The 23,294-nt window shown below is 31.2% G+C and overlaps 1 protein-coding gene and 1 non-coding gene across 4 annotated transcripts in view; one reads left to right on the top strand and one right to left on the bottom strand.

The window, feature by feature from the left end:
- Positions 1–1,168: 1,168 nt before the first annotated feature.
- Positions 1,169–23,294, bottom strand: part of Mxd (MAX dimerization protein) — a 53,654-nt gene continuing 31,528 nt past the window's right edge. For all 3 annotated transcript variants that reach the window (XM_029317497.2, XM_029317499.2, XM_085486727.1), the window contains exons 6-8: positions 22,081–22,411; positions 14,985–15,121; positions 1,169–14,645 (exon numbers count right to left, since the gene is read on the bottom strand). In XM_029317497.2, coding sequence (XP_029173330.1) covers positions 14,985–15,121; positions 22,081–22,411 — 468 coding nt within the window. In that variant the 3' untranslated portion in view covers positions 1,169–14,645. The remainder of the gene's footprint in view (positions 14,646–14,984; positions 15,122–22,080; positions 22,412–23,294) is intronic.
- TRNAL-CAG (transfer RNA leucine (anticodon CAG)) lies at positions 19,731–19,814 on the top strand. The gene has a single exon. It is a non-coding gene; the product is annotated as a tRNA-Leu (tRNA).

Below are 23,294 nucleotides of genomic sequence, written 5' to 3'. Positions count from 1 at the left end.
ATCAATTAGCCTGGATTCGCACCAGGGGCAAAGTCTGTTGGTAATGTCAAACGAATTTAGCCTGGACTTGCACCAGGGGCAAAGTCTTTTGGTCGAGTCTACGAAATTTAGCACGGACTCGAACCAGGGGCAAAGTCTTTTGGTTCAAGTCTACGAAATTTAGCACGGACTCGAACCAGGGGCAAAGTGTGTCGGTAAGGGGCAAAGTCTATCGCACGAAGATGGCGGTCTCTTCTTTAGGCAGGCCTTTGGCGATCTGTGGTCGCGCAGCCTACTGACACTGACCGCGTTCGCGATGTTGCGCGTCGATCGCCGCCATCTTATCTCAACTGTCATCGCTGGCCAATCAGCTGTTTGCATCGGCGCGCCATCTGACGCAAACCGCACGACTCGCCCGTCATTTCTGACGACCAATGAGAACACGCGCTTCCTAGAGATATTTTCTACAACACTGTTGTTCCTAGGAAATAAACTTCTCCATTGGCTTCCCTAAATATGAAATTAGACTCGAATAAATGTCGATTTTGACATTAAAATGTGTGGGAAGATCATTTTCTCTGGTGCAGTTTGAATTTTTTTGACATAAAGAAGATTGAGAGAATTACGTACGACTTTGCGCACAAACAACGCAGTGAAAGACGGTAAGCGATATATGATAAGTCACTTATTATTCGCTGTATATTTGTTTTCGTAGAAGCGAACAGTAATTATAACCATTTGCGTAAGACATGGTCTTTCAGTTTTTATAAGCGCAAGACGCATTTTGAACTTTTTTGTTAAACGATTCACAATTTGCATTTAAATATACTGATTTTATTCATAAAATAATTTATGAAGTAATATATCAATTCACCAGTTTTTTTATATTTTTGTAAAATTGTTATAACTTATAAGCTCCAATGATGAGTGATTTCATAAAAACTGATGTATATATTTTTATTAAAGAATATGAACACGTGTCATTTTTAAAAACGCATTTTTCTAATCGTAAATAAATTTTCAATATTTTTACGATAAGTTCCTGCAATATATAAACTTTATAAAAAAATATTCAATAAAATTTAAACGTTTAAAATTCGATATTTCAACATTTAATACAATAGTCAACTTTTTTCTACTTTCGAATATAAATATTTACTTATTCTACGGAGATGAGAAAAGGGATTGGTTCAGTAATACACAAATCTAACTTTATTCACATTTTTTTGTTGTTTTCTTTTCCGCTGAATCATCGAAGAAATAATCTTGAGAGAACAGAACCTCTGCGATACGAATAGCAATTACAGGTAAATTTTTTATGTACAATAATATATAAGTGATGGTTGCCCTTCTTTTTTTCTTCCTCTTTCTCAATAGTCGTCTCACGTTTGCTCAACGACAGTCAACCAATTAGCACATTTTAACCGTATAATAATTCGCAATAATCAATCTAATCTCTCCCACGCATCCATCTCCATTCTCAAGCATTAATAACTATCGATCATCGAATATCGCGACAGTATCGACGAATTGACAGAAATGCTTTCCAAATTCAACTCATCATCAAAGTCCAAACCACCAGACCTGAAATCTCTTTACTTCATTTCGGAATCATCGCACATATTTAATTCACGCAATCAATTTCAATCGTGATGCAAAATGTTTAAGCATTCGTTTTAAGGGAATTATTTCTTTGTCAATCTTATCTCTTCCTTTTTCCCTTTTACAGATTTACGTTTTTACGACCTTTAAAATCACGACTCCCAGAATACGAACATTTTGCATCGCTCTCAATATTCTTACTTTAATTATTAACTTCACTTATTGCGACCATCGTGTTGCGCTCGATATATAATTGTATTTTTTCGCTTCCACTTAAGCTTCTCCGCATTTCTCCGTAAAACTCTTTCTCGCAAATCTTAGACACATTTCACTGTCTAAAATCGTACACTCACACACTTGCACATTCGTTTAAATATTACATTATAACGTTATATTCATCTGTTTTTTCGACTCTCTCGCTCTTTCTTTCTCTCTATCTCTCTCTTTTCATTCTCTCATTCACTCTTATCTACTCCGATTGCTCGCAATTCATTGTAAAGTGAAAAGGACTATATTTGTATCAAATGTATATCTAACATTTGTTTTTTTATTCTACATTAGGTCAAATTAAATTATTATTTGTGAATTTAAATAAAACTCAAAGCAGAATCTCTTAATATATGATATAGATACATATATAACTTAAAGTATGTATTGAAGTCAATAAGTGTTATATTATTGTTATTTTTGGATTATATGAATATTTTTATCTTATTTTTTTACTTTTCTTTTTGCTCTGTTTGTATTTCTACATGTGTATTAATTAAGGAAAAATAAGATAAAATTGATTCATATAAAATAAGTTGTAATATAACACTTATTTAAAACAGATAAATAAGACTGTTTTGATTTTTATTTTGTGTCTGCGTCTTTATTAATAAAAAATTATATATTTCTTTTACTGCTTAAATCGTGAAACTTTATTTCTTGTATATTGTTCGGAAGAACTGAAGATTAAATTTTTATTTAAAAAATATGATAATCACTCCAATGATTATACAATCATTCCATTTCACTTTACTTCGAAGAACCAATGGACACGCTTCGAGATGCAAATTTTAGATTTTCAGGCAAACATCCGACACGTATCACTGGACGACATGACGTTGTTAAACTGTCATTAATCCGAGCTAAGGAAAATAACCGACGAGTATACAGTTCATCCTACTTATTACGATTCATCTCTTTTTTTGTTTTTTTTTGTTTTTTGCTTTTTTGCTGCTAGCTTGCTTAGTAAAGTGATCTTGTCATCGATTTATTTACTTTTCTTGTTGTTTGGATCGTCTGTATTAACAATATGCCCGTCAATTTTTGCATGTAACTGTAAAACCCCTGAATCCTAGTCCTAAGATATCTGTCTATCTACTTTAAATCCATAGCGTCTATCATTGAATCTTTCAGATTATCGGATTTCTCTGAATCCTGAAATACTTTGAGTTTGATTTAAATTTATTTTTGAATCCTTGACAATCGTTGATTGGTTTATTTATTGAATTAATCTTCAGAGAACTACAATGTTTCTTCTAACATATTTTTTTACATCCGCGGTTCTTGAAGATTTCAAAAGAAATCAAAATCAAGATCCTCGGGGATTTTCTCTGAATTGTTAAATCTATAAAAAAATTCCGTGAAAACATAAGTCAGTTTCTATATGAAAATGAAACATTTTTCTTAGCTGTCGCTGAAAAATTCTGTTGGATCCATCAATCATCGAAATTTGAGGAGCTTTGAATCTCAGGAGTCAGAAGTTGCCACGCAAAAATTGACGAAACTTTACAACAACCCTCAACATAGAGTCTCTCGCGTAGCGAAAAAAACATTCTCCGCCCCATTATTATCACTTTCCCTTTGTTTATCACTGTCCATTATTATCATCGCCCTCGTACTATTATTCTTCCCCTTCTTATCACGCCAAATTTGCTCGAAGATCATCCTCCCGTCATCCGTTTTGTTTTCCAAAGGGATGAGAGATTGGGTGAGAACTCTCATTTTCTCGCGTAGGACTCACGTGGCTCAACAACGACCGAGAAAAGGACCGCACTTTTCATCTGAAGGAGTATCGCCACGCAAAATTCGTCCTCCTCTTCCCACTCTCTCGTTCCTCATTGTCGCTTTTTCTCGTTATGTTTCTATATTATTACTTCTATTAAATAGTTTCTTCCTCTAACTTGCTTCATATTTTTTATTTTTTTTTTATAAGAACATCGCTTCTCTCGCTCTCTTTCATGTACAGGGCACAACTATCGAGCCCACAAAAATGTTGATACACCGACAGCTTTCTCTAAGTTTTCCCTAACTTATTACTTTTTATTAGTCCATCCTTTACAAGTACATCGCTTCGATGTACAAGGTATTACATAAACACTTAATTATATAAGTATTATATATAACCACCTTAAAAATGTTCAAACACCAATAGCGCTTGTCATTATAAATGACTGGAAATGAGCTGTTCGGATACTCAACTTCAAAAGTGCTAATAAAAAATCTAAACCCTTGTAAAACTTCTGTCGTAATAATGTTTTCTTTGAATGGTGTTCGAAAATGGGAACACCTTAAAGGAGGACGATCTTCGAGATGCGACCAAAAACCGATCTCGGCCTTCAAGGACTTACGAAAAATCTGTCGCCACACTCACTTCTTCGGTGTGAGTGTTCTATCCTCCATCTCCCTTTAAATATCTAAACAATGAAAGCGACAAAACGTCGAACGATGAAAAAGGTGTCCCCAAGCGACACTCCAAAGGATTAATCGAAATTAAATTCAAATTTAATTCGCATACTTAAAGTATTGGAATTTAATTCGAGATTGCATCAATCAAGAGATTAAATTCAAATATATATATATATATATATATATATATATATATATATATATATATATATATATATAATTTTTTAACCACAATAGATAAATATACAAGACAAATTTTAATTTTAAAAATATTTAAATATTGTGATTAATGCAAAAATATATTTAATCATAATGTAACGTGAAATATAAATTAATATATATATATATGTGTGTGTGTGTGTAAATTATACGCTAAGCATCGATTTAAAAATTACACATTGTTTAAAAAATACAATGTTAATTTGCATATTATTGTAATTTTAAAAAAAACTTGAATTTAACTCGTGATTCTACAACTCGAGATTAAATTCTCAAATTTAAATTATTATACAATCGAGGTAAAATGAAAATCTTACTCGATTAATAGAAAATTAAATTTAAATTTATTTCGCATCCTGCTAAAAATCACGTCAACTAAGTTTTACCTACATCCTTTAAATTTTTATTACGAGTACTGTAATAGTAGTGTATTAGTAGTAGTAGTAGTAGTTGTAGTAATAGCAGCGATAATAGTAATAGTTATAGTAGTATAGTAATAGTAATAATAGTAGTATTAATAGTAGGTTGTCCTTTTTTTTATTCCTTTTTCTGCTTAAGCATCTTTTTTAATCCTTTAGTTTTTCTGATTTCTGATAATCTAATAGACATCTAAAAATAACACCTATTTTTTGTTTTCATTACTATTTGTATTTTTATCTTCGGTCTCTCCTCTGCTTTCCTTTTTTTCAAGCAAGCGTTACTTAAGGGACTCCTTTTGTAAATTTTATCCTGCGCTCGAAGACCTCCTCGACGTTAACATCTTAATTAAAAAAAAAAGAAACATGAAATTTCCGCAAAGGAACAATCATTGAAATTAGCAGATAATAACAGACCAACCTCAGAGTTTCGATACTGACTGGCATTGGTATTTAACGATTCATGTTGACAATAATTAGTATTGATATATAATAATCAGTATAATCAACTTTAATATTATTCAATATCAAAGCCGGTTATTAAACAATATGTTAAATTATTGGAATCGACTATTAATCGGTTATTAATCAATATTACTATTATTTGTTAACAACTGCAAGATATATATAGAGATGTTGATATTAATCAATATTGATTAACAGACGATATCATAAAATATTGTTCACTGAAGCTTCGATAATAGATTTTATAACATTAATTAATATTAATTAACGTCGTTATTGTCGATTAAGTCATCCGAATTATCATTTTATTTGTCACTTAATTTGCATAAATTTTAAAAGTAATGCTTTTTATTAATTTCTTGAGCACGAGACGAGCGCATAATTATATAATTAAATTTTAACTTATCCATAAATTAATATAAGCAAATCTTAATAAATAATTAATATCAATTTAATTCCAATATATCAATTATGTATTTTTTTATTCTTTAATTATAATCTTAATTGAATTCATGCATTTTCAATTTTCGTCGTTCGTTTTGTCTTCAATACCGTGTCAATATTTATTGCTGCTTTTACGATCTTTCTTTTTTTTCCCTGATTTTTTATATTTCCCCTAATTTTTCTTTTTTCTTCTCTCTATTTTGCTCTCATCTCCTTTTCTTTCTCTTCTCTATTCATTCTTTCCTTCTATTTCTTTGATTTTGATATTGGTAAATTTTTCGGAGAAAGGAATGATACAAAAAATTAGTAAATTTATCATGAAAAAATTAGTATACCATATATATATAATTATTTTAATCAATTCAATTTAAACCACATACATCGGAAAATTAATTCAAATCGTCAATTATTAAACCTTTGTAACTCTTTTTCACTTCTTTTTGCTCTCTTTTTTAAATTTCCTTTTTTACTTTTCTTGTTTCCACTTCATGACACCTATCTTTTCCTTTCTCATTTTTATCTTCTTTTCTTTTTTTTCAGCCTCTATTCTATTTTTTCAGCCTTTCTTTCCTTCCTTTCCTCTCACTTTTTCAACATTTTCTTTTGCGTCTTCCTTTTATAATACAACGAAAAAAACTGTCTATTCTAAATTAAACACATCATTCAAAATCAAATTTAATAAATGAAATTAAGTATCAGCAAATGATCACAATATGTGAAGGTTTTTAATGTTCTATTTATGCCATATCTATGCTCTATTATGTTGTATCTATTTTCACTCATTTTTTATTGGCGCTTTTGTAAAAAGAAATTTATATTTTAAACTCAAATCACACATAATAGATTTATAATACAAACGATTGCGATGATAATTTGTGTATGTGAAAGCATTATTATATTAAATTAACACAAAGTATTTCTTCCTTGTCACAGTTATTTTTAAATTATATATATAAAATGTCCAACAGAAATTAAACTGTTTTGAGAACGATAATAATAATGAGGAAATAATATAAATAATTATCTGAAAAATTACATAAATATATAATTATTTTAATCAATTGAATCTCTCAAATTTTGTAAAACACAGCGACAAGGAACAATCATTTTTGTCAAATTTAAAAAAATGCAGTTTTCGAAATTTATAAGTTGATTTATTACGTTAATGCAAAGAATTGTCGCATTTTATTATAGTTCTGTTCACGTTAAATAACATCCAGTCTGGAATTTTTGAAAAAAAAAAAAAGATTTTTTTTACGAGCAAAGTTTATATCGAAGTTTATCAAAGTTGTTCAATTTTATCTTCAACTTTACTTGACTTCAAATTTACTTGCATATGAGACAAATCTTTTGCATCAACTTAATATACATTTTTTAAAAATTTCGTAATTGTTAAAAATTAAAAACATCGAATAATATATATCTTTGAATTTATATGACATCTTCGCCTTTAAATTAGCATGTCTTTTTAATCATTTATTCTATAATAACTATTTACTTTTTTATTGTTACAGCCCCAATTGTCGTTCCAATATATCCTAGAAAACAGATTTCTTTATTCTCTATAGATTTTCAATTATATATCGAATATGAATATTTAGATTGCCTTTTGGCAAATTTAAAGAAGGACAACGTGTTTCATTTGACGATGTTTAATTTACGATTTTTACATTTCTTTCCCCAACTTTCTTTAACAATTTTAGCATATTACGAAAAAGTTCCCCATAAATGTACACACTGCTTTCTTGTGTTAGACATTTTATATGATATTTTTTCTCATTTGAAAAAATCATGTAGCAAACGCAATATGTTTAATCTATTTAAAAAAATCATAATATAAATAAATTAAATAAAGATAAGATTTATTTTTTTATAAAGATTTTAAATATTAAACTTATTTAAAGATCGAATATATTATATTGACAAATTTAGAAATAAAATTTATTTATTTATGTGTATAACAATTTTAATTTATCATTGATTTTAATTAATAAATTAATATAAAAATTTTTGAAACAGAATTAACATCATGATTAATGTTTATAAATTAGATATTTAAGAAAAATAATTTTTTTTATTACACAAAATTCATTTATTTTTAATAAAATTTTTATTTTCTTTATGGTTATAAAACTGAGTTAAAATAGAGGCGGTATATATTATGCATGCCAAAAAAAATCTTAAAACAATTTCGATTTTAATTAATTCGCTTTTTTTAAAACTGGCAGAGGTCTTTTTTATTTTTGCGCTTATTATTATTTTTTGGATTTTATAGTTCTTTGTAATCATTAGTTTTTTGTTGGTTCTTGATGTGGTTCCCTCGTTTTGTTCCGCGCGCATTTTTTTCGTTTCTTTCAAGAACTTTTTATCATCCTGGCGTACGAAGATCAACGGCGATTCAGTGTGTCATCACTTTTAATTCTAGTTCGCCCTTTAATTAATTGATAATCAGTAAGACGAACGACATACAACATTGTTTTCTAAAGAAACCCAAATCAATAAAATCAATCTAGATTAGGATTTCTGATCTCTTACAATTAGTGCAATCATGTTGAATTACGACGTCAGAAATAAAAATCATGTAAATATCAAACGCGCAGAGGTTGCATACAAAAAGACTAATTTATCTTGAAAGACTAATCTATCTATTTACAAGATTCATTTCTAACATCGTAATTCAATGCTGCTGTTAAAAAAAATCTTAATATTGTTATCTAAAACAGCACAGAAATGTGTATTTTCAAAAATCTAAGTAATTTCAATGTCGAAAATATTTAATTCAATTTTTAAAAGAAAATTCTTCCCAATTTCGTTGAAATAAATAATGGAATAAAAAAAAGCTAGTCAAATTGAGATACAGTTCCGTTTAATTAATTTTTCGTTTCGTTTTCGTTTCCTTGGCTCTATTGCCCGGCTTAGAAGACAGCATACTTATATTCAAAAAAAAGCTAGATTTGCAATTTCTGTAGAAAAGAAGAAAAAACGTTAAAATTTCAGATTTATGCTAAAAGATAAAGTCATAAGGTCATATAAGTGCGGCCAAAGCCCGTCATTTGTAAATGTAATGTATTCGCCGCGATTCGTACAACAACCAATATGATTGCGATTTAGTTATAAACGATTGTTGATACAACAATCGATATATGATTCAATATTAAAAACCGCGGCGTGCCTCGTTAAAAATATTTCACTTGGCTTGGTCATTTTTTTCGGCGGGATTTGACCTTGTCCTTTGATCTTTTATGAACCTTTATCATTTTCGCAATCTCATTCCTTGTCTTCTATTAGCTACTGTCATCCTTTTTTTGTTTGTGTATACTTATATCTTTTATGTCCTTCGTTTATATTAACCCTGACACACAGTTAACCCTTTAACTTACATTTAACTTCGAAGTTAAAATCCTTAAAAAATAAATCCACGAGTTAATTAAAAATTCTATTTTAGTAGCAATTATTTATTAAAACAGTTTATTTCGGTTATTAATCTTTTTGGAAATTTTAATCCTTTAAATTCTGAAATTAAAAATTCAAATTTAGCATAATTAAGTTAATAACAAAGATATTTATTGTATAATTTAAAATTTAAAATCATGACTTGCTTCAATACTTCACATATCGCAGCTGTTAATTTCAAAAAGTTTAAGATGTATTTAAATCATTTTTAGACTTTAAGAATATATTAAAAAAGAGAAACCCAATATTAACTTATAAACAAATTTTTATGGCTTAAATTTCTAATATATGAGATTTTTGATCCTTCCTTTTAGAGATCCCTGGATTAAATAGATTACACATTTTTGATTTTAAAATATCATTAAAATCTACAAGTTTTACAATTTCTTTTGATCTTAAAAAATACATATATTGTTTTTTTATTAATTTACATTATAAAAATTTTAAAATATTTACTCATTACATAATGCTGTTCAAAATATTAACAAACAGTAAATGAAAAGTTATTTTCAAAATCTGTAATTTCTTAAAAGATTTTTTATTAAAAGAAAATTTTAAATATTTTTCCATTTGTTTATTAATGGAATTTTAAAATTTTAATTCTAAATACAGTCTAAACTTTTAATGTTTAATACTAAATATCACTAAAATATATTTGCGTTTTATTGATTAATTTTACTCTACATAATATTAATAATACTGTATTCTAATAAAATATTAAGACAATAAAGTTTAAAATAAACTAAAAATAAAAGGAAGAAAAGAGAAATGAATGAGAAATATATATAAATAAATTTAAAAAAAGAAATAAAAGACAAAAATGATAACGAAATAAGATATTTTCAAAATAAAATTTATGTTTGTACAGGGAGTCTCATAGTACTAATATAATAATAAAATCTTCTTTCACAAAAATCATTGTCAAATAAACCGCGAATATATCATATATTTGATAAATAAAAAATTGGTTATTTGTGAATGGCTATTCTTTGTTGCAAATTTAAGAAATTTTATTTGATATGTTTCACCAACTCGAATCATTTTAAACATGAAACAATATTTGAAAGTTAAGTTAATTAAATTTCTTGTTATTGGTTTGCTACAGAAATCTTCTATTAATAAATATTGTGATAAAAAAAAGACGCGTTACACATGCGATTCTTATAATTCGTTCTTGTACTTTGACGATAGATTTCTCCGGTCAATTTGTATCTCACATATATGGTATGTGAAGAAAGTTAAAGGGTTAACCGACGGCACATATTCTGCGAGGGAATATTTTCCGAAATATGCTCATCAAAAAGTTCGCTTTCAGCTTACAATTTAACGTCGGTCTTCAGAGATCATCCGTTACATTTGGTAATTAGTTTATCCATTAACGCGTATCGTCCAAAGCCAATCTTACAAAAGAATCTTATCGCACGAATCTTTGCCCTTTAAGCCGAGAATTCCGACTTTCAATATTCTTTTAGATTAGGCATCGAAACCGCTATAATTTCGTTGAGTTCTTTCAATGTTTCGTGCCATAGTCTGTCATATGCCATGTGTCATATTTCAGTTAGAATAATATTCTTCAATTTCTTTCTCAGATAACAATAATTCTTATATTTTTTTCATGTAAAAAAACGTAAGAAAAATTATTCCAAGATATTATCTTTATTAAATTGGAAAAAAGTCAATTTACGTCTTTCTACGTTATTCCATGTCATTTCACGTTACAATAAGTTTCTCGTGCGCTCATACCATCAAAATATGAACTCAGCGACATTGTATCGCTTTCGATCCACTATCTAGATTATTTGTTTCGTAGATTATCCACGAATGATCTAGGAATAGTCAAAGATCATTCTCGTGAAAAAGAAACGCATCACATAAAAAGGTGGTAACAGCCCCGAGAACACCCCACGAGGGATTTGCGGAATTTGTACTCTTTGAATGTGTATTAGAGTGTCCCTTATTATTTGAATTGCATTCACACACCAGCCTATATATTGTTTCCTTTATAATAACAAACGAGTCTCTTTAATTTTATTTTCTTCTATAGAATTTTATTATCTTTGATAATACTAATCGCTCCAATTTTCACTTCACTTTATATTTTTTTAGTTATTTTTTGTTCTTTTGTTCAATAACTTTCTTATTTCTAATTGTTTTTTAATCCTTGTTTCTTTTTAGAACAAGTAGATTAATAAAATGCGTTAGAAATTCTGCCGAGCAAAAATCACTCAGGACTTATTTCATTTATTTTTATATCTATAAATAAGGGACACTCTATATTCATGTGTGTATATATATATATATAATGAAACATCACTTACGCCGTATTATAGTTATCAATTTACTTTTTTTGCTTTTTATACTTTGCTTTACTCACTTAATTACAGAATAATAATGACTTAACATATACGTGTACATGTGTATGTGTATATCCGTTCATTTGTGTCTGTGTAACTCTGCATTGTAATCTATTAATTAATCGCAATTCATTATTCATCGAAAAATCAGCCGTTTGTCTTTCTTCGTCGTATTCTTTACTTCACTCTCTGTATATATTTTCTCTTCCTTTACATTCTTCTATGTTATGCGATGTCGAGTTTTTTTGCAATTTTTATTTACTTCTTACAAACATGGCGCAGGGCTTGTTTTTTTAATAAGTTTACTTAATGAACTATTTGTATATTTATTTAAATATTATTCCATGGAAGAAATCCACAATTTAATTTGAAAAATAACTTCATGTTTTACCGAATATAATTTATATAATTTTTAAAATAATTCTAATTTTTATACATAATTTTGTACTATAAAAATAATTTTGTATTTTATGACCTTAACATATTATAATTAATTCCAAATACTGTATATATATAAACATAAAATCTCAACGGCAATCGGAGCCTGTGCGGACGACATGCACAAAATTAATAAATTAAAATGAGATCTCAAATCAAACTCATTTATTAAATTCTAAACGTTTCGACCCACTTCGCAGTCGTTAGAGTGATGTGTCACGTGTAGCATCGTCTTCTCTCTGTTTTTACTGTCGGGTGTTGGTAAGGGAGTCACTGCTCTGCTTCCTTCCTGACGATGGTCACCGTTAGGGAGACGCTCCGACGGCCGGACGGTTTGAATAGGGAGGAGAATGATATTTAATTTATTTGCGGATTCTACTGAAGAAGACCCGAAGTGGGTCGAAACGTTTAGAATTTAATAAATGAGTTTGATTTGAGATCTCATTTTAATTTATTAATTTTGTGCATGTCGTCCGCACAGGCTCCGATTGCCGTTGAGATTTTATTTTTATTGTAACACAATAATTCGAGCCGAGATTAACTGTTTTTATATTGTGTATATATATATATATATATATATATATATATATATATATATATATATAATATATATTATATAATTTGAATTTTTAACTAAATATACAATTTTATGAATAAATTTGTAAATAATTTTATAATATAATAATAATTTTATATTATAATTTATCCGATATATATTACAAATTATTTTAATAAATAACTTTGTCGTTTTGAGTTAAACGGATTGCTTCGTAAATAATTAAAAATTTTCCGATTAATCTCGTAATAAATTTATATAAAATAAATGTTTGGATTAATTTTTATAAAACTATAAATTTGCTCTTTTAGAAATTTACATTATAGTTTTAATTAATTAATTTGAAATATTTTTGTAAATTTCTATTTATTTCTATTCTATTTTATATTATCTCTTTCTTTCTCCCTCTATATATTTTTAGAATTTCCAATTAAAACTTTATTTTAAAAATTTATTACGATATTAACTGACAAATGGAGAATTATTTATGAATCAATCTGCTTAGTTTAAAACAACAAAAATTATTAATTAATAATTAAATTTTTCAAAATATATTTCTAAGAATAAATTTTTAATTTTGTCAAATATTATGAAAATTATTAAATCGAGAAAACGCAGGTTTCAACGATCGAGTCTCGAAATGATCAATCACAACGCCTTATTTTACTCTTTTCTGCGAGAATCCGGACTAAGCCTGCAACAAAACGAAGAACTGGCCTACTGCTTCTGTTCAACATTTCCATTTCCTGTTTAATTTTTTATTTTCTCTCTCTCACACACATACTCTCTCTCTTTCTCTCTCTCTCTCTCTCGCATATTTACGCTTTCTCTCGATAAATTTGTTCTTAAAAATATGTACAATGTTGTTGCGATTCTCCGTTAACTCTTGATAATTTATAACTGTCTCCTATATCTTTTGCATTCTTAAAGTCGTGCTTGTTACATTCTTTTCCGTTTTGTTTTCTTTTAACCCTTTCTTTTCTTATTTTTTATGTTGCCGTCCTTTTTTTGATCCAAGTTAACTCGAAACATTGTTGGTTTTCTTCTTAGTTAACATTTTTTAATTTTTTTTCTCATTTATTTAACTCATTTCAATTATGCTTAGCCTTTTTTCTCTTCTACTTTTCCAATTGATTGTTTTTATTTATTCCTTTTTTCTTTCTGTTTTTTCAATTTCTTTTATTTTTCTTTTAACATCATGTTTTATCATTTTGAAAAATGTACTGCAATCCTTCCTGTCTGCATTCATAACTTTCAAAAAGTATCTTCTTTATTGATCTTCTCTTTGATTTAAAACTTTCTTCTATGATTTTCTTAATGATTGAATGTTTCTATTGTCCTCTCTTTAAGATATCAAATAATTCGCAACATATCCTTTTCTGTCGCTCAATCTGCTCTCTACTTTTCTTACATTTTTGTATTGACAAATGATTTTGTAGGATGATCTATTTTTTTCCATCAAATTAATTCTCTCTTTTCACGTCTCTTCTTTCTTTCATAAGCATACTCGTATAATGTTCTTTAAATAAATATTTGTCGGATCAGTTATACCTCTTGATGTAAATTTTGAACGATTCCAAAGTATCAAAGATTACTTGTTCTTTACGTAGTTCTTGTTGTAGGCTAGTACCGGGATGATATCACGACGACTTCATCTTCCTTATTTCTTCTTTTTCTTCGCGTTAGGATTGATGTCTTCCGAGCTCTTCCGAATTTTTACAACGCCTCCTACTCTTCAGTGATTTCCGGGTTTTGAAATCTTCTTCGTTCTCTGAAAGTCTTCGCAAAGTCGTGCAACGCTTGAAAGTCTTCTTCTTCTTCTTTAATGTTGCTTTGCCAGCCAGGCCATTTTGGAAGGACACAAATATGAATTTAAATGTGCATTTTGTGTGTATATGTTTATGTGTGTATGAATCGATATCTCTCGCGCCGTCAATTTTCATACGCCCCAATGGATGTTCTTCCTTTCGCTCTATCTTTCCCTCCCCTATCCTTTTCTCTTTTTCAACCGCTTCTTCTTTCGCCGCCATCTCGCCGCCTCTTTGTCTGCAAACAGCGCAGAGGAACCAATGTGAGAATTTATTTGTCCAACACATCTACTCCTCCACTTTCCCTATTCTACCTTTCGATTTTTCCCTTTGAAGGCGTCTTACGCTCTTAATGAATTTCCCGTACTTAACGTGTCTTTTTCATCATTATAGGACACGATCAGCTATATAATTAATTGTTCGAAATCCAATGTATTCTAATAACAATTAAAGTCGTAAAGGCAAATCTTATTTTAATTCGACTACAATTCCTTTTAAATTCGTATTATTTTCCTCGAAGTAAGAATTCCGTACCTGTTTTATTTCAAAATTAATCGGATTCTGGGGGTATACGTACCTAAAGATTGTCCATCATTTCGGAAAGAGTCAGCCTGGAGGTGGACATCGCGACACCGCTGTCGCTACTACTCTGTACGCTACTGTGATCATCGGTGTCCGATTGATTGCTCGTGTAACCGATCACATCCACTTCGTCTGTAACAGAAAACAGAAGTCTCATTTATAATCTGCCATTATCTGAAATCACTTGTATTGTCAAAAATGTTTCTACTAATATATATATATATATATATATATATAGATATATAATAAATTATATTACATTGATATTACTTAGTATATTATAGTATACTAATATAATTTTTGAAGATAGTAATATTTATTAATTAATGACAATAAAAAAGCCTCGATCTTTTTTATTATAGAAAGAATCCGTCTTTCTACTTCCCTATTTTTCGACTATATTTTCTCTTTAAATTCTTTCAATTTGTTCGCTTTGTTTTCAAAGAATATTGCCACTTTTTTGCGTCCTATCGTGAGCTATTTCCTAACGAGTCCTTCCCAAAAATGGTCCAAAAATTCGCAGATAAAGGAAAGTACGATTGATTAATTCATCAGATTTGTAGACTCATAGTAGCATGACAATTTTTGGACTTGCGCGAACGTATAAGCATACTACAAATATTGTAGCATTTATTCCTAATTAAGAGCGCTATTTTTCGTGACATAAAAGAAGACACCCTAGGGTGCAACACTCGGGCATGTTGTTTTATGCTAAACTTATTGATTTGTCAGATTTCTACTCAGCAGTATGACAATTTTTGGACTTGCGGGAACGAAGAAGAATACTACAAATAGCATTTCTTCCTAATTAAGAGCGCTATTTTTCGTGACATAAAAGAAGACACCCTAGGGTGCAACACTCGAGCATGTTGTTTTATGCTAAACTTATTGATTTGTCAGATTTCTACTCAGTAGTATGACAATTTTTGGACTTGCGGGAACAAAGAAGAATACTACAAATAGCATTTCTTCCTAATTAAGAGCGCTATTTTTCGTGACATAAAAGAAGACACCCTAGGGTGCAACACTCGGGCATGTTGTTTATGCTAAACTTATTGATTTGTCAGATTTCTACTCAGTAGTATGACAATTTTTGGACTTGCGGGAACAAAGAAGAATACTACAAATAGCATTTCTTCCTAATTAAGAGCGCTATTTTTCGTGACATAAAAGAAGACACCCTAGGGTGCAACACTCGGGCATGTTGTTTTATACTAAACTTATTGATTTGTCAGATTTCTACTCAGTAGTATGACAATTTTTGGACTTGCGGGAACGAAGAAGAATACTACAAATAGCATTTCTTCCTAATTAAGAGCGCTATTTTTCGTGACATAAAAGAAGACACCCTAGAGTGCAACACTCGAGCATGTTGTTTTATGCTAAACTTATCGATTTGTCAGATTTCTACTCAGCAGTATGACAATTTTTGGACTTGCGGGAACAAAGAAGAATACTACAAATAGCATTTCTTCCTAATTAAGAGCGCTATTTTTCGTGACATAAAAGAAGACACCCTAGAGTGCAACACTCGAGCATGTTGTTTTATGCTAAACTTATCGATTTGTCAGATTTCTACTCAGCAGTATGACAATTTTTGGACTTGCGGGAACAAAGAAGAATACTACAAATAGCATTTCTTCCTAATCAAGAGCGCTATTTTTCGTGACATAAAAGAAGACACCCTAAGGTGCAACACTCGAGCATGTTGTTTTATGCTAAACTTATCGATTTGTTAGATTTCTACTCAGCAGTATGACAATTTTTGGACTTGCGGGAACAAAGAAGAATACTACAAATAGCATTTCTTCCTAATCAAGAGCGCTATTTTTCGTGACATAAAAGAAGACACCCTAAAGTGCAACACTCGAGCATGTTGTTTTATGCTAAACTTATCGATTTGTTAGATTTCTACTCAGCAGTATGACAATTTTTGGACTTGCGGGAACAAAGAAGAATACTACAAATAGCATTTCTTCCTAATCAAGAGCGCTATTTTTCGTGACATAAGAAGACACCCTAGGGTGCAACACTCGGGCATGTGCACGTACCGGCTGATCAACGCTCGCGAGGGATGAGTGCCGGTATTATGACGTTATACCGTCAGATGAAGAGATGATAGACAACAAATGGGTGGAGGAAGGGTTAAGAGAGATTGCGGGGTGTACAGTAGCCATGACACCAGCTGGAAGGCACGGCTCGAAGAAGACGAGGGGGTGTCGACCACACTTGCGAGCCACCCTCCCTCCCCCTTCGCGCCGCTCTGAGCCGGGGGTATTTTTCCATAATCAATAACATGCCTCTATTCTCGTCACACTAAGCGAACCAGATCTGCCCTCGTCACCACCCGCTTCCCTCTGCGTTGTCGACATCGCTAACCTGTCCAGGTGACAGTGGTGCTCAAAACAGTAGCGGAAGAAACAAACAAGTAGAAAAAAATATACATCAAATTAATCGAAGTAGAAAAATCGAATCAATTTTTGTTAAATATATACAAGATGCGAAATTTGTATACAAGGGTGTGGAATAAAATAAAATTATGAAATATAGAATAAATGTTGTGTCTGACGATCGGTTGCGGATATTGATCGGTGAAAACGGATAGAGAGAGAGAAAGAGAAAGGAGTGCGACTTGAGAGGCACTGGTTAAAACGGTTTAAGGGTGGCACGAGTGGCGAGCAAAAGAGTTCATTAAAACCAACGTCGTGCGCACCCCTGGCACCCCCAAATTCGTCGTTTCTCATCCCCTCTGACGTGTAAAAAAAAAATACGCGGGATATTCGTCGATGCTTTCGACTACTTTCTGCAAGCGAATGAATTTCAATTTTCAGAGTGAAGCGAATAAAAATAAGTCGTCGTCCCCGCCGCATTTTCCCTCTCAATTAATCATTCCTCGTTATCATACGGTAATAAACAGCATGGCGCAGTTCTGTTGCGTGTCCGCGCGTTTATCAGGAACGAATGGAAGAAAAGGGGAGGCAAAGAGGAGAGCAGGGGCGAGACGGTTGACGGTAGATAACGATAATATTTGCCACGGCCCCGTGATAATTAACTCTTAGCTCGTTTGAACGTTAATTTTCGCGAAAGTGCATGCGCGCGGACATTTTTCATATGGAAACGATTTAATATTAGATTACGTAAATATATATCAACGTTCGCTCGCGCAAATAAATAAATTTGCATATACAAATTTTAGGCAACTCGTTCGATTTTAAATCACCCCTTTGCACAAAACAATAGAATGGTATCTTCTCGATGTAAGATGGAGTCCGCGCCAGACTGTCTCTCTCTCTCTCTCTTTCTCGATCTTAAATCATCAACTTCCGCCTACGCTCGGCGAACGAATTATCTAGTCTATTTATATATGTCGTCGGTCCATGATTAAGTTTCGATTGTATTCCAACCCAGTTACAATAATTTTGTATAACGACGTATCGAAGTATATAATCGGTTAGCGGAATGTTATTTGACAGGTCACGTGACGTAAGCAGTGTAGTGCTTAGATGATTTTCAAATTAGCTAGATAAAGATATGAGATAAAAATATGTAAATTTATCTTACATAAGATGAAGATGATTTTGTTTTGAATATCTAGATAAAAGATAAAATTATATACGATGATTTATCTAGATAATTTTCTGGATAATAATTTTTAAAGTTGCTTATGTAAACACAGTTGTAAAAAAATGTGAATTATAAAAGAGATATAAAAATATAGGTTCATATTTTTATTTATGAATTTTTATCGCTTACTCTCTACTTAAGTTCTACTATTTAAGTATTTTTATGTGCTAAGGTTCTAAACCAAAATTTGAAAATTATTCAAGAAAATATCTTTTTTCGACGTAAGAAATGCGCAATCGAATTGGGGAAAACTTTCGAAGAGAACCTCGCCGAGAAATTCCGAATATCAATATTTCTAACGACTATAAGTACATATGCACCAGTGTTGACAAATAGTTTCACCATTTCTATCTTTTCTCCTTAAACCATTGTGAGTTTAAATATATCGAATGAAAGCTCAAGAGCATTGAAAATCGATAAATTATTCATTCAATTGAATCATCACTCTGTCCGTCATTTCTCAATCGATAGATTTAAATATATTTCCCAATTTGACTTGAATTCAAATAGATAATTGATTGAAAAAGTGTAAAAAAACAAGAAATTTAAGGTCAGGTAAAAGCTTCGTGTATTTTAATTTCATGAGGCAGAAAGAATTAAGAAGATGTCTAAAAACCATTTGAGAATTAAAAATTAATTATTTCTAAAGAATTCCGTTCATTCATTGACTCTGTAATTCAAATAGAATTTTAAAAAATCAAATATTATACATAATATATTATGATCATTTATTTATACGTTATCTACTTCTTTTCACTTCTTCGCACCCTTGGCCCCATTTTCCTTTTACCTATACATATAGTTATTTCAAGATCATTTCCTTCTAGCATCTTAATATTATGACATTGTTTAAATAAATTAATATAATAATATTTAATAAATATATATGAAAAATAATTAAATAAATTAATAAATGAATTTGTTACCAAAAAAGCTTTTTTACTTTGACTACGCGATTCGAATTCAAATTAAGAGATTTGTTCTTTGTAACTTGCACTTTTTATTTTTCTCTCTTTCTGACTGTAAAATATATATTTATTTTATTTTTTGTTATTCTAGTTCAGCTTTAAAAAAAATAAACCTTATGTCTCAGCCTTGGTGGATGTAACGTTATAACGTCAGGATGGCCGAGCGGTCTAAGGCGCTGCGTTCAGGTCGCAGTCCACTTCTGTGGGCGTGGGTTCGAATCCCACTTCTGACAAGATTTCTTTTTTATTTTGAGATTCAAGTAACGTGCCAATTATTTATTTTAGAGAATTGATATTTAAATGAACGTAAAGACGTAATTATGTTGGTAAAGAAAATTAATAAATGATTTTCGACACGTTACATATGGCTATTTTTAGTTCTTAGCATGTTACATGAGCGAAATTCGTTATTAATATCCAGAGAAAATCATAAGAAAGAATGTGTTATTATGTTTCGTATAGTTTATCTAAGCTTAATAATTTCATAATATTAAAATGCTAGAAGAAAATCGTTTTTGAAATCATTATATGTGTGTGAAGAGAAAAGGGAAGACTGACCCTCACTTAACTATAACGCATTATCTCTCTTTCTCGACACCCTCCCTCCTTTTCTCTCTGACAATGAGTTCATAAATGTCAACTGGCATGGTGAAGATATCTCGTAATGGCCGGACGATTACCTTATAATTATGACGTCTAGACGTACGATGCGCCATGTATGTCAACAGCATAATATCGTATAATATCGGTGTAAGAAGGACACGGAGAAGCAATGCATTTTTCTTAGCTGACCGAACGCGTTGCGAAAGTATTTAACAATGAAAATGAACGCCGCTATTACGAACGAGGCGGAGAAGCGCGGAAAATTCAGGGGTGGCTTTCGAAAAATCGCCAGCGTGGCACACGTGACTTATGATAAGTGCTTCGCCGAGGATATTCCCGCGGGATCATCAATTTCAACGTCCATCCCTCCGATTTCCTTCACCTTTCCCGCCAGCTCGACCTCCTTTTTCTCCGACTCGACTCCTTTGGAAAACCCAATCCGCATTCTGCAATATTTCATGCGGTAGCGAATGCATTTTTACGACGCACGTCCTGAGACACCATAATGGTGCACAGACAATAACTTCAATTTTTGAAGCTTTATCCAAGAATATAATTATATTATCTCAAACTGTCAGACGCGCGATAACAAATCGCGAATTAATGCAAAAGAATAAATGTTCGCGAATGAATCAATAATCGAGATATTTAGCAAATTAATTAATTCGATGGAAAATATATTACGTTAAATTAAAATGTTGGAAAAAATGAAAAAAAGTTGATGAAAATTCGGGTCATATCACAGTGGCTGCGTTCAGCAGAAAAAGCTGTTTTACAACTGTTGTAAAATTCGTGAATCTGATTGGCTCTTAGATTCAGCTAAGATCAAGAACATCAATCCTTTTTGCCAATATGATCATCATATAATTAGTGAACCCACTTAAAAAAATAAGGCCTATCCTTTGACTCACCCTAAAATTATACTGCCCTACTCTGTCCAAGTTACATATAATAAATAATATAATATATTATATAATATAAATAAATAATTTGGCCCACAAAACCTATAAAACGCTGGTGCACCTGTGACCCACCTTCATAAATAGTTCTGTCGCCTATGATGATCATTTTTTCGAAATGAAAGATCGCATAAGCTTACTATATTCGAAAAATCGCTCGTACATCAGAATGATATAATAGCGTGAGATTGTGTACATATGTGTACGTGTACATACATAAGTAACGTGTTATGTGCACGGCTGCACGCCATGATTAAACAATGACGCTTCGGGAAATTAAATAGATCCACTCGCATTTAACTTTACGACGTAGATAGAGCAACCGACGTGGGCTTCTATCGCGCAGCTTTCCGTCTTAATTCCGACTCTGGACGATTAAGATTTAATCGGCTGACCAGAGAGAGAAGATAACGTTGCTGACGAAAATCCTCGGATACTTGTTGGATACTTGAAAGCTTTGCCTTCAAGAACGCGATAAGTTACACGGAAAGGATTTTAATTTGAGGAAACAATTGGAAAAAAAAATAAAAAAATCATTTTGGACCAATCAATGAGTTCTCTTTGATTTCTTACTTTATTCTCATCAAAAATCACAATTATATTAAATTGGTATAAAATACCAGAGGATTTGGAAAAATTTGATTTTCAGAACTCTCGAAATCTCTTCCGAAACTTATTTATTTATTAGAATGTTTTTATTTGTAACACGCTTGTCAAAACGCTTGTGGATTTTCAGAGTAGATAATAATCTTGTTAGAAGATTATGAAATTAATATTGTTCTACGACAAGTACAATATTTTAATACAAAAACATTCGTAGGAAAAAATTCGTTCAAGAGGTACCACCGAAAGACGATATTTTTGTAAAAATCTGGGATTTTTCTAAATAGAAAAAACAATTTTTTACACAAAATGTACAATGTGATCTGGCACTCACCGGACTCCGAGACGGATGGACTGCCCGCAGACCTATCGGAGTTTATGGAGCTCCCGGTGGAGCTGGTGGATGCCGTGCCGAGGGAGCACTCGGAGATGCTGCGCCGCTTAGACAGCATCGCCGCGGATGCAGCAGCGGCGGCGGCGGCGGCCGCTGCGGTGGCTGAGCCGGTCGGCGCGCTCGTGCTGAGCCCGTGGAGGCCGTGAAGCGCGTGAAGGCCGTGGAGGCCGGTCTGGCTCGTCAGCTGCTCGAGCCGTCGTCTCAAGAACCTGTGCTCGCGCGACAGCTGTTCCTTGTGTATGATGTGCTTCCGATCGCGTTCCTCTAGATTCTGCAATACGACGTATCACGATATACAGGGTGTCCGGTCGTTCGCGTTTCGCCTCTCCTAGACTGGCTCATCGAACCGAGTAGAGACCAGAGCGATTTTCCTAATAATTAATGAGAAATTAATTAAAAAATATATACTGATATTTTTTAATTAATCAAATCGCAAAATGGTAGAGGACTTTTCGATTCGATTTGACCCACTCTATCCGCTCACGAGGGATGAAATGTAAACGACCGGACACCTTGTATATGCATATAGAATATATGTATGTTTTCATACACATACACACAATACAAAAGATTTATTAGATTTTGTTCCATATGTCCGATTTTGTAATGTAAAGTTAAAACTTTCTCTGTCAATAAAAATCTTTTGTTGCAACAGTCGCTATAAAAAAGTTAAATTTAGAGATAAAGCCTCACAGTAAGGATTAAAGGTTGAAACGGATCCGCGTCAAATTGTTAGAAATGCGTAGAACGGTTCTCTTGTTTTTGACTAATAAAGTGAAGTTTAAAAAATATTGTTTCTTTAATTAAAAACATTTTTTATAAAACATTTAAAGAAATACAAAAAAGCACGCGAAAATTACGTTTAATCATACTGAAAAAAATACATTCTTAATCAATTAAATCGACGAACAAAATCATGACACAGAAAGTACATAAAAGGTTTACATTCCAAAATCGAACATTATATATGGAACAATCCAACATTGATTTTTATTAGAAACATTATTAAAGAATTAATTTTATTAGAGATTTTATTAATACAGTTACGATATATGTATATAGTAATAATAATTATAGCTATAGGAGACTATTCGCGGTCATTTACATGCTTTCATTTGTGTTGTTTTATTTTGATCATATGTTAAAAAAATGTA

This window comes from Nylanderia fulva, unplaced genomic scaffold (assembly GCF_048542155.1).
Source record: "Nylanderia fulva isolate GAGA-0341 unplaced genomic scaffold, ASM4854215v1 Scaffold47, whole genome shotgun sequence".
Taxonomy (NCBI): domain Eukaryota; kingdom Metazoa; phylum Arthropoda; class Insecta; order Hymenoptera; family Formicidae; genus Nylanderia; species Nylanderia fulva.
This window is presented reverse-complemented; position numbering and strand designations above follow the sequence as displayed.